General features: G+C 45.3%; 1 protein-coding gene across 1 annotated transcript; it reads right to left on the bottom strand.

Moving 5' to 3' along the window:
- Window positions 1-10,753: 10,753 nt before the first annotated feature.
- On the bottom strand, window positions 10,754-11,746 carry LOC148164296 (melanoma-associated antigen 8-like). The gene has a single exon (XM_088023595.1). It carries the CDS (start codon window positions 11,744-11,746, stop codon window positions 10,754-10,756), a length of 993 nt encoding a protein of 330 aa, XP_087879721.1.

Genomic DNA, 11,746 nt, shown 5'->3' with positions numbered 1-11,746 from the left:
TGGATCAAAGACCGCTGTTTTTTTTTTTTTTTTTTTTTCTCCTTAATAGTCTATCTTGTATTTGCAGTCTTTGTTTCTGATTATTTAGGGGGTGACTCGTGTCTAGCTGTTGGATGAAGGGAGAGAAGAAACCTTCAAGAGCACGTGATGTGGGTAGGGGGTGTGGAGAAACCCATCCATTAATGCCTGAAGTCTTGCTGCATTGCAGGTAGTCCTAAGAAGGCAAATGGGGCCTTAAGCAAGTGGGTGCCCTGCAGGATGATATTACCCCAACAGTAATGTTTTCCCCAACTTGGGGGCGTGTGTTCTTTTTAGAGAACCAGGTCTGGGCTAACTGTCCAGTTCTGGCTTTCCTGCTGTCTCTCTGATTTTCAGAGATCCTTACTTTCACCTTTGCAGCACCTTCAGAATGCTATTTAATCAGTTTTCTGCATTTGAAATACAACCACAGCAGAGACTATCAGCTCCCCTCTTACATACAAAGGGATTGCTTTTCATTTCCTTCCCTAATGCTTCTGTATAGTTGGCCTATTTCTGCAGCCTAGAGATCAGGTCTACTCTTCCTTCCTCTTTTCTTTTACCACTTTTCTCTTCCCACTATTTTGCATGGAAGCTGACTAAAGTGGAGGCTGTGGCTGCAGTGGGTCCAGAATGGATGGGAATGGAATACCCCAGGACTTTGCCTTAGTCAAAGGGCAGGCTTGACTCTGCCTCCCCCCAACATCTAGCAGCCTTCTTAGGCACCAGAGTTTAGCACACAGTGGGTACTGGACACAGCTGCACTAAGTCACCTCTCTGGTGCAAACAATGTATCATGACTCTAACCTCTACCTCCTGGGGTCAAAGGGCTTAGGCTGAGTGGACAGGTCTCTGTCTGGCCAGTCCATGGTCTTTTTATTATTATTATTTATCAGAGAGAGAGAGTGAGCATGAGTGAGCGCACAAGCAGGCGGAGCAGCAGGCAGAGGGAGAAGCAGGATTCCCATGGAGCAGGGAGTCCGATGTGGGACTTGATACCAGGATCCTGGAATCATGACCTAAGCCAAAGGCAGACGCTTAACCAACTGAGCCACCCAGACGTCCCAGTCCATGGTCTTTTCAGAGGGTGAGGCACTTGGCATTGTGGCACCTGGAAGAACTGCTAGTAGTGAGTAGTAAGAACCTCTAGCCAGCTTAGGAAGGCATGGAGCACATTTGCTGAATTGGCAGGCACTCAGTGGATCTTTTCATATCAGATAGCCTGGGAGGCACTTAGGGAATATCACAAGGAAACGATAAGTTCAGCAAGGTTGCAGGATACAAGATAATACACAAAAATTAATTGTATTTACATAAAACTAAAATTAAAAAAATTGGAAACCCAAAATTAAAATCTTACTTTCAATAGCTCCAAAAATGCAATACTTAGGTATAAATCTAATAAGATATGCACAGGATCTGTATGCTGAAAACACAAAATGCTGATAAAAGGAATCGAGACTTAAGTAGTAAGTACAGAGATATACTGTGTTCATGGACTGGTAGACTCACATAGTGAAGATGTCAATTCTCACTAAATTGATCTATACAGTCAAAACAATCCAATCAAAATTCCAGCAGGATGTTTTTGGATATAAACTAGCTGATTCAACAAGTTTATGGAAAGGCAAAGGAAATAGAATAGCTAAAAAAACTATGAAAAAGTAGAATAAAGTCAGAAGAATCACACTACTTGATTCTAAGATAAAGCTATAATAATCAAGATGGTGTGGTATTAGCTAAAGGATATACACATAGATTGGTAGAACTGATTAGAGTCCAGAAATAGACCCACACAAAGAGGACCAGTAGAGTTTTTTATGAAGGAGTAAGACAGTTCAATTGAGAAATGTTGGTCTTTTCAATAAATGGTAATAGAACAATTGGACACCCATATTTTTAAAAAAAGAAACAAAAAGAACCTCTACTTAAACCTAACACTTTATAGTACAAAATCAAGGTAAAATGTATCATCGATCTAAATGCTAAGTGAAAACTATAAAATTTTTAAGGAAAACATAGGAGAAAATCTCATGATCCGGAGTTAGACTTCCTCAAAATTAAAAACTTTTGCTCTGAGAAAAACAGAATAAAAAGTCAAGCTACAGCCTGTTAAAAAGTATTTGCAAATCATATATCCAACAAGAGACTTGTATCCAGAATACATAAAAGTTTTTCAAAACTCAAAAATTAGCAAACAAATGACCCATTTTTTTAAATTTTTTTCATGGCTTTTGAATGTCTTTTTTAAAAAATTCAATTAACCAACATACAGTACATAATTAGTTTCAGATGTAGAGTTCAATAATTCATCAGTTGCATATAACACCCAGTGCTCATCACATCATGTGCTCTCCTTAATGCCCATCACCCAATTACCCCATGTCCCCCACCTCCCCTCCAGCAACCCTTAGTTTGTTTCCTATAGTTAAGAGTCTCTCATGGTTTGTCTCTCTCTCTGATTTCTTCCCATTCTGTTTTTCCCTCCCTTCCCCTATGATCCTCTGCACTGTTTCTTATATTCCACATATGAGTGAAACCATATTATAATTATCTTTCTCTGATTGACTTATTCCACTTAGCATAATACCCTCCAGTTCCATCCACACTGATGTAAATGGTAGGTATTCATCCTTTCTGATGACTGAGTAATATTCCATTGTATATTTATATACCACATCTTCTTTATTTATTCATTTGTCAATGGACATCTTGGCTTTTAAAAATGGGTAAATGATCTTGATAGACACATCACCAAAGTGGGCATATGGATGACAAATACGCACATGGAAATTGTTCTACATCAATGAAGAGAAATGCAAATTAAAATTAAGATGAGGTAACACAACACACATTTGAGGGTGACTGAAATTTTAAAAATTACTGACATTACTAAATGTTAACAAGGATAAAGAGCAACTTGAACTCTCATATATTACTGGTCAGAATGTAAAATGGTACAGCCTCTCTGGAAAATAATTTGGTCATTTCTTCTAAACATATAGACACTATATGACTCACCAATGCCACTCCTGGAAGAAATAAGAACCTATGTTCACACAAAAACATACCTGTGAATGTTTATAGCAGCTATTCATATTTGCTAAAATCTGTTTGTTTTTACCCAAATGTCCTTCTATGGATGAATGGATAAACAAACTGTGGTATACCCGTACAATGGGTTACTACTCAGCAACAGAAAAGTAATAAACTATTGATACATACAACTTGGATGAGCCTCAAATGCAATTTCCTGAGTGAAAGAAACCAGGCTCGATAAATTACATGCTCTGTTCTTCTATTTCTATAGCATTTTTGAAAAAGACAAAACTACAGTGATAGAAAACACATGAGTGGCTGTCAAGGTTAGGTATCAGGGGAAAGTATGACTACAATGAATAGCACATGAGAGGTTTTTTTGGGGGGGAGCGTGATGAAAGAGTTTTGTATCTTGGTTGTGAGTGCATGAATCTATATAACACTTTTAGCCGTATACCAAAAGAAAAAACAATTTTAGTTTGAAAATTAAAAAAATAAGAAAAATAGAAAACTAGAGTGACTATATTAATATCAGAAAAAGTTGACTTTATAAGAAGGAAATTTACCATGGGTAGAAAGGAACATCACATAATGATAAAAGAGTCAATTCACCAAGAAAATACAACAATCTTAAGTGTGTACACCTAAAAACAGAGCTTCAAAATATAAGAAACAGAATCTGATTGAGCTGAAAGAAGAAATAGTCACATCAACAATTACATGTGGAGACTCAACACTCCTCTCTGGGTAAATGACAGAAATAAACAAAACATCTTTGCAGTGTTCTGGGGAAGCGGAAGCAATAGGTGTAAATAAAATGAGCCAAGTTCCATACTCTCGTTGAGGGTGCTTGAATGTGATCTGAGGATACGTTTAAAAGAAGGAAGCATGAAAAAGAAGGTAAAGAAGGCCCACTGTGTTTCTTGGAGTGGAGAGCTACCAGGTAAAGCACTAGTAAGGGCCTCTTTTCAAATGAGAATTTAAGGCAGGTTTGGAAAGAAGGTTTGGTGAGTTAGAGGGAGGGCAGCTAATTCCGTGCTGAGAATAGAGAATAGTCAAGTGGGTAGAAAGATAATGTGTGCCAATGTGTGTCTGGATTGGAGTGGGAGTAGGGGAGCAGTGGCCAATGAGGAGTTTGGAAAATAAATGGGATGATAAGTTATGCTGAGAGCATAGTGGTTAGGGCACCTTTTGCTGTTGGCAGTGCTGGAAACCCAGACAGCAAAAGCACCGTCAGTGCATTGGGCGCACTGGAGTCCACACAGATAGGTGTCTGTGCAGGAGCATGAGGGAGTCCATGTCTGAAGAAGGGTCTTCTGGCACACAGCTTTCCCATCTGTGATCAGGAGGACCCCAGCATTCTGTGTCTGGGTGGCAAGGTCCACTTCTTTGAGGGTTTAGGAAGGACTTTAGGATTATAGTCCTCACTTCAACCATTCAACAAGAGTGCTCTACCTTGCTCATGTTCATGAAGTGGATTTCTGTGGAAGGGATTCTTCTGTGGAAGGAAATAAGAGGTCCTACACCTAAAATTTTGATGACCACTGTCCACTAGATAAATGACACATCATGGAATCCCAGCCTCTAGATATCTGAGTCGAAGGGTGCTTCCAGACCCCTGATCTGTTTATTATGAGCGACTTTTGTTACTGAAGAGCTGCCAACTGCCTAAAACTCACACACCAGACTTGAAAAGATAGTGTCTGGATATTGGGGGAGGCAGAGAGTAAGCTCAGTTTTGCCAAAGGCTGTCAAGAGTAAATTCCTTAAAAGTGATCTGACACAGCAGATGTGAAATTGAAAGGTCATTATTGTAAAACTATACATAGGAGCCACAAATACACAGAATATATATTTTATAAAAATTTTCTGTAATTGATTTTCCGGTTGGATATTTTCTCCCATTAAAGTCTTTCCTAAATTTAATATGTGCCTTTAGTTTCCAACTGTGTTTGCTGGAGAGAAGATGGCCTACTAGAGCATGTAGGCCACTATCCATGCAACACTTTTTTAAACCTAAACCTAAGGTCTCAAATTACCCCTACTGATGCAACCTAAAAATGCCCAGCCCAAGCTCCTCTCCTGTTAGACCCATGTTTCCTACTACCCACTGGACAGCCCCACCTGGACAGCTGGCAGAAGCTCACTGCTTACATGGCTCACACTGACTGCATCCTCCACACCTTTGCTCATTAACTTACTACCACTTCTTCCTCCCTGATACTCAATCTCAGATGAGAGCAAAAGCTTCTGCCAATGGAGAAATCTCAGAATTCAGGGTCATTATAGACTTTACCTGCCATCTCAAAGTTCCTAACTTCCTAAAACTCTTGTACATCACATCTCTCACCATCCTCCCATTCAGGCTGAATTAAGTGCTTTGTCATGTTATTTTGTTTTGTTTACTTGATATTCTTTCTCAGCATATGTTCAGTAAATGTTTGCTGGATGAATCAAGTTGCTGGAGGGTGCCATTCCCTGATTCAAAATGTGGAGCCTGCCCCCTGCCTGGGCCTTCCACCTCCATGGTTGAAACCCACAGTTCTCCAACTGCTCAAGTAACTTCAGAATTCCTATGGGAAACTATTATTGAGGGTGTCACCATGGACGTCTCCTCCCCAGGTCCAAACACCATCTTGGAGGTGGGGATGCTCTCAACAGGATGGTCCGTGGTGCTTCCTTCCTAGGAAACATGGTCTATCAGATTTCCCCAACCCATTTATGCTCCTTGTCCTGCACTGGAGCCCACACTTTCTTATCAGTTGAATAAGAAAAAGCCATCTCCACAGGTTTTCCGCCTACCCTGCAAACTGGTGGCAACACAGGCCAGCCGTCCTAGCCACAGGTCAGGACCCCCGCCCCTGCTATGCCACGACCTCAGGAGCCCGGGAAGGCAGTCTGAGCCGTGGACACCATTTGGACAGCTTTCAAGTGTGTCCGTGCCCAGCCCTTTATCTGCAGAGTCTGAGGTGATTAGCCCCAGGGCTTTCTCCTTCCAATTTCACCCTGCCTGCAGCTAGCAGCACGCTCCCTTCCACTGCTCCTGGGTATTCCTGGCCTATCTCAGCTGTCCTTCCTCGGTCACCCACCCCTCACTCACATAGCCCCACCCTCTATGTGGGGTTGCACTCCACCCAGGGGGAAAGCCCCCTGACTCCAGCAGGCATCACGACAGCTCCCAGCCCTGGGACCCTGGCAAGGATGCCCTGGACCACTAGAGTAGTCAAGAGATGTCGCTCACCTGAATTCAGGGGCAGGGAGACAAATGTACTCTTCCTGACAGAGGTAGGGGGACTCTACAGTAGTGGGGTGTCTGGCATGCTGCTGATCCATTCATGCAACAGACCTGCCCTGTCAGACCATCCCACAACTTCCAGCTGGTGATAAGGATTCAGAGGCTTCCCCAGCCCATCCACGTTCTTTCTCCTGAATCCCTCCGCCTCTCCACCGTCTCTCCTTTTGGTCCCTTTCCCCCTAAGCTGAACTCTAGATTCAGAGCCCTGACTGCCAGCCTGCCTGGGGCTCTCTGGACTTGGTTTCGTACTCGTTTTCTCTCATGGACTCTAGCCATCACTTTCCCCAGGATGCTCTCAGTGCCCCTCACTAGCTGAGGGTGTCCTGGCTGGTCTCCTCCCCGGCTGCTGATCATTCTGGCCAAGTCCCTCTTTCTCAAAGTAGAGGGGGAAACGTCTTGTTGATATTGCAGAATCTTAAATCATTTCCAATTTTTATGAGAATGCAAACTGGTATAGCACTTGTGGAATAAAATTTCAGACGCATTTATGAAATGTTAAACAATTCACACCCTCTCCACTCTAACCCAATGTCTATGTTAGTATGTATATCTTATTAGAAAACATTCATATCTACCCAAGGATTCATAGTCAAAGATGTTGTTTTCATTTTATTAATCATACGATAAAGGGAAAACAACTTGTTTCTACCAGGAAAAAATTGTTTATGTGATTAATTATGGTATATACAAACTTTAACATTCCAGGGAATACTTTCAAAAGTGAGGTAGATCTATATGTGCTGTTATGGGAAGATCCTGCATCCATTTTATTAAGTGACAAAGGCTAGTGGCAGATCAATATGCACAGTATTATGGGTTAGGTTGAATAAAAACAATATATTTGTAGAGCATATCTATGAAAAAGCCATAGTCACCTTTAGAATAACACACACTAGGGGCGCCTGGGTGGCTCAGCTGGTTAAGCGTCCGACTCTTGATTTCGGTTCAAGTCATGATCTCGGGGTCCGGAAACCAAGCTCCGAGTTGGGCTCTGCATGGAGCCTGCTTGAGAGTCTCTCTCTCTCTCTCCCTTTGCCCCTCCCTCCACTCACACACTCTTTCTCTCTCTCAAAGAAAATGTTTTAAATTAAAAAAATAAAAATAACACACACTAGATTGTTAGTCACGGTGACTTCTGAGGAGGAGGCTGAATTGTGGGGGAACTTTGAAAAGGGGATATTGTGACTCATCTGTATTTTTAGAAGTTTTTTGCAGTAGGAAGATATGTACTCCTACCTTCTTAAGTAAAATTGCTAGATAAGCCTAACAACAAAAAAAGCGGCTGCATGAAAGTAACTGTTAACTGATGCAACAAACTGTGACATTTGAAGGGCTAACACAACAGAAGTGCATCTTTGGGCACACAAATTCTGATACAGTTTGGCAGGGGCCCTCTGCTTTTCCTAGACCCTGGGTCCAGGTTGCTTTCATCTTGTGGCTCCCCTATCTCAACACGGGGTCACCATGTTTGCTGGTGAATCAAGGGAGACAGCATGGAATGGACATACTGGCTCGCAAACGCCTGGATGTGAGAAACAATGCTTCTGCTCACATCTCCATGGCAAAGGGTCATCACACAACCCTCCCTAACTACAAGGGGACTGGCAAGGTGGTGTCCCCTGTATCCTGGAAGGAAAGCAAGACACACTATGGATGAACATTAAAGTTTCTCCCATGTATTGTTACACAGTAGGGGTTTAACCAAATGCAACTATTATAATTTGTTATGACTGACTTTATTGCTGGGAAGAGTTTCTTTTTTAAGATTTTATTTATTTGTCAGTGAGAGGGAGAGAGAGAAAGAGATTGCACAAGCAGGGGGAGCAGTGGGCAGAGGGAGAAGCAGGCTCCCCACTGAGCAGGGAGCCTGACGTGAGACTCAAGCCCAGGACCCTGGGATCATGACCTGAGCCAAAGGCAGATGCTTTACTGACTGAGCCACCCAGGCATCCCAGGGGAGGAGTTTTTGAGGTCAGTTTGCCTTGGAATTCTTTGAACTTTTCAAGCATCTCCTGTGTGACAGATACTTTCAAATACAGGATGACACCTAATTTTCAAACGATTCATTTAGTGACCAGAGGATTACTACAGAGAGTAAGGTTCTATGTTGGGGGAGAGAAGGTGATTCCTAGCTGTTCCATGGGGACCAGTGATGAGCTCATTAGCAGGCCAGGTACAAGAGTTAGACAGAGGAGCACACAGGGGAATACCAGGGAAAGGCTGCTGTAATTCGGGAAAGTGCCAGGTCTGGAAAAAATGCCAGCGCCCGGGCAGTCAGTTTTCAAAGAACTCTGAGGTTCAGGAAGAAGAACTCTACGTTAATAAAGCCCACAGACAGTACCCAAAACCTGTTTGATTCTCATTGTCACCTTCCTTCCTTAGCAACAGGTTTTTTAGTACCTTAGCCACAGCATCCTTCTTTTTGTCACCTGGAAGACACCATGCTGTCCTCAGGAATGATGTAGGACTCAGAAGGTTGGCCACAGGCTGCAGTGAGGGGGCACAGCATAGACTCTACATGAATTCAGACCTGGGTTCTAGTCTCTGCCCTGTCACTCACTAGCCATGTGATCCTGGGAAAATGACTAAGTCCTAGGAGCCTCAGGTTCTTTCTGAAGTGAGTGAGTTAGGTGAGTTTGATAAGCCCCGTCTTGCAGGACTGCAGGAATGCATGTAATATATGGAAAGCACCTTGCACAGTGCCTGGCACATATTGGAACTTTGATGAACGGCAGTGATTTCAAATGTTGTTTTGATCCCAGAGCCTTCCACTCTCTCCTCTGGGGTATTTTTTTTGTTACCCAGGTCATGTTAGAGAATGTGCAGCTCAATAGGACATGGAATAGCTAATCAGCCAAAGAGGGTGCTTCATAAGTAAAACTTAATCCATTTTCTAAATCAGAGGATATACGTGAGATATATGAGAATATGTGTGGCATTCAGGTGTGAGGGAATCGTCCCAGCTGGACACAATACAGAGCTCCCAGAATGTGAGTCAAAGACCAGCTCCTTCCCTCTCTCCCAGCTGCTCTTCCACCAAACCACTCCTTTCATTCATTTCTCCCCCCACCAAAACCTAGACCTTGCTTACTTACAGCTGTCCAAATTACACTCCAGATAATCAAACTAAAATGACTTTTAAATGCAGTGGGTTCTGGCTTTGCATGGTTAGGACAAGAGTGCCAGTCTAGAGTCTTCTGGGCTCCACTTCAAAGAAATATCACTGTATTCCTCCAGAAATACTTGCAGATGACGGATATAAAACACCTAGTCTGTGCACTGTGTTCAACTGCCTTGGGATGAGAGTGCAGGATACCTTCTTTTCCTGCCCCAGGAGGAGATTTCTCTCTGGTTTGTCCATGATCCAGAGGGAATTTCTCAGAGCAATTATCCATTTCAGACTTTGCTGCCACCTCTAAGGTACACTGTCTCCAAGGAGGGCCACTGTCACCCCCCAGGTTCACGGTGATCAGCTGCACAGAAGGAAGCACGGTGACCCGACATCCCGAGCCACCCAGGCCAGGGGCACTTCCACTGCAGTGCTTGCCCCGGGAGCTGCACTCCCTCACCCTTCTTCCACTTCTTCTGCAGGTCTCAGGGCACCTCTCCCCACTTTCCTGCCACGAGTGCAGCTGCTAGACAGTCCCCTAAGGGTGGGACGTGTCCTGCTTCTCCTAATGTCCTCACTGTTCACACACAGGGCCTTCCAGAGAGCAGAGCTCAGCCCATGTCTGGGAATCAAGAAGCCAATGAGCCAATGAGCAGGGCTCCCTCTGTGGGGAGATGTCATTTCTCCTCCTTTCTTGAAGAACTAAGTGAATGAAGGCGCACACATCTATGTTACTTTTGCAGAATGACAGACAAGAAAGAGTAAGAAGCAAAAATGAATCATCTTTTATTTCCCTATTTCCTGACCCCGTCACTTGACTGCTCCATTCTTCCACCTTTCCAACAAATTCCTATGCCAATGCCCTGTGATTTCATTCCAGAACCCAAACAAGGAGGGAAGATCTCCCACCTTATTTCCAGAACATGACAAAACTCTTAAAACTCTTGAACTGGGTAAGTACAAATGCTGTGGGATGGAGTCACGCACACATGTACCCGCCAAAGCTGGTTAAAACTTCTACTCCAAGGAACAACATTTGAGAGCTTCCTCAAGAAAACCAAGCTCTGGATGTCAGAGTCACCGCAGAGAACAGGCCCCCAGAGAGGCTGGCTCTTCATCCTGCTTTCTTCCCTCAATCCTCCCTGGCCCGGCCCTACTTAGAGCTCCCGGGGCTCTCTCTTCACACACACACAGGGAACAACCAAAATGTGGCCTCACTTCATGCCCAGCACCCCGCAGGAGAAGCTGCCGACCCCACCAAAGCCTGGAAAGGGCCTGGCCGCCACTGGGACTCAGGCCCCCTCTTCCTCATCGCTCACAGCCCCTTCAGACAGGGCCAGGGAGGAAGCCAGCTGCCCGCGTCTGACCCGGAGCAAATACTCCAGCACTTGAAACTTGCTGGTTTCGGCGTGGGCCCTGGGACCCCACAGGAACTCGTAGCGGGCAGGGTCGCTGCCAGGCACCTGCCGGTACTCCAGGTACCCTTCCTGCACCCAGACTTTGGTGAGGAGCTCCCTGGGCTCCCCATAGATGATGTGCTCTTTGCCAGCATACACCCCCATGACCCCCAGCACTTCCCACACCTCCCCCTCAGGGGCACAGTCATCCTCCACGAGGATCACCCCCAGTAGCAGCCCCAGGAGGCTGGTCTTGGGCATGCCATGCTTACCGCTCAGCATCCCATCACAGGTGAGACCCAGGACGTTGACCAGGACGTAGCAGTGGTCGCTGGGGTCCACTTCCTTTATGTCCATGCCAAAGACCAGCCGCATGTACTCAGAGGCTTGGCCCAACATCACCGGGAAGTCGTCCTGGTAATCTTTGCTGACGATCTCCAGCATCTCTGCCTGGCGGGTTGGCTGCTTGTTGCGGTATCTGAGGAGCAGGAACCCCACCAGGGCAGCCACTTTCACGTGGAGTTTGTCCTGGAGAGAGGGTTGGGTGACTTCGGGCTCCTCCCAGGTGCTCGACCCCTCCTCATCTAGGCTGCTGGAGCCCTGGTCAGGCTGGCTCCAGGCCCTGGCTGCCTGGGCAGTGGGGGAGGGGCAGGCACTCTGAGGGCTCTGAGGAGGACTCAGGGACCCAGAAGCAGACCCCTCCCCCAGGGGAATCAGGAACAGGACAGAGCAGGAGGAGGAAGGGGAGGAGGAGGAGGAGGAAGAGGAGGAGGGGGCGTGTGGGGCCTCCTCCTCCCCAGCCCCGGACAGGTGTGCCTCCACCAGGCCCTGGGCCGGGCCTGGGTCTTCCTCCAGCTTCCAGAGCTCACTCCTCTGACCCAGGGGCAT

This window comes from Eumetopias jubatus, unplaced genomic scaffold (assembly GCF_037043125.1).
Source record: "Eumetopias jubatus isolate StellerSeaLion01/CBP00866 unplaced genomic scaffold, mEumJub1_p1.0 scaffold_5, whole genome shotgun sequence".
NCBI classification, from domain to species: Eukaryota; Metazoa; Chordata; class Mammalia; order Carnivora; family Otariidae; genus Eumetopias; species Eumetopias jubatus.
The sequence above is the reverse complement of the archived record's forward strand: the minus strand, read 5'-3'. Positions and strand labels throughout refer to the sequence as shown.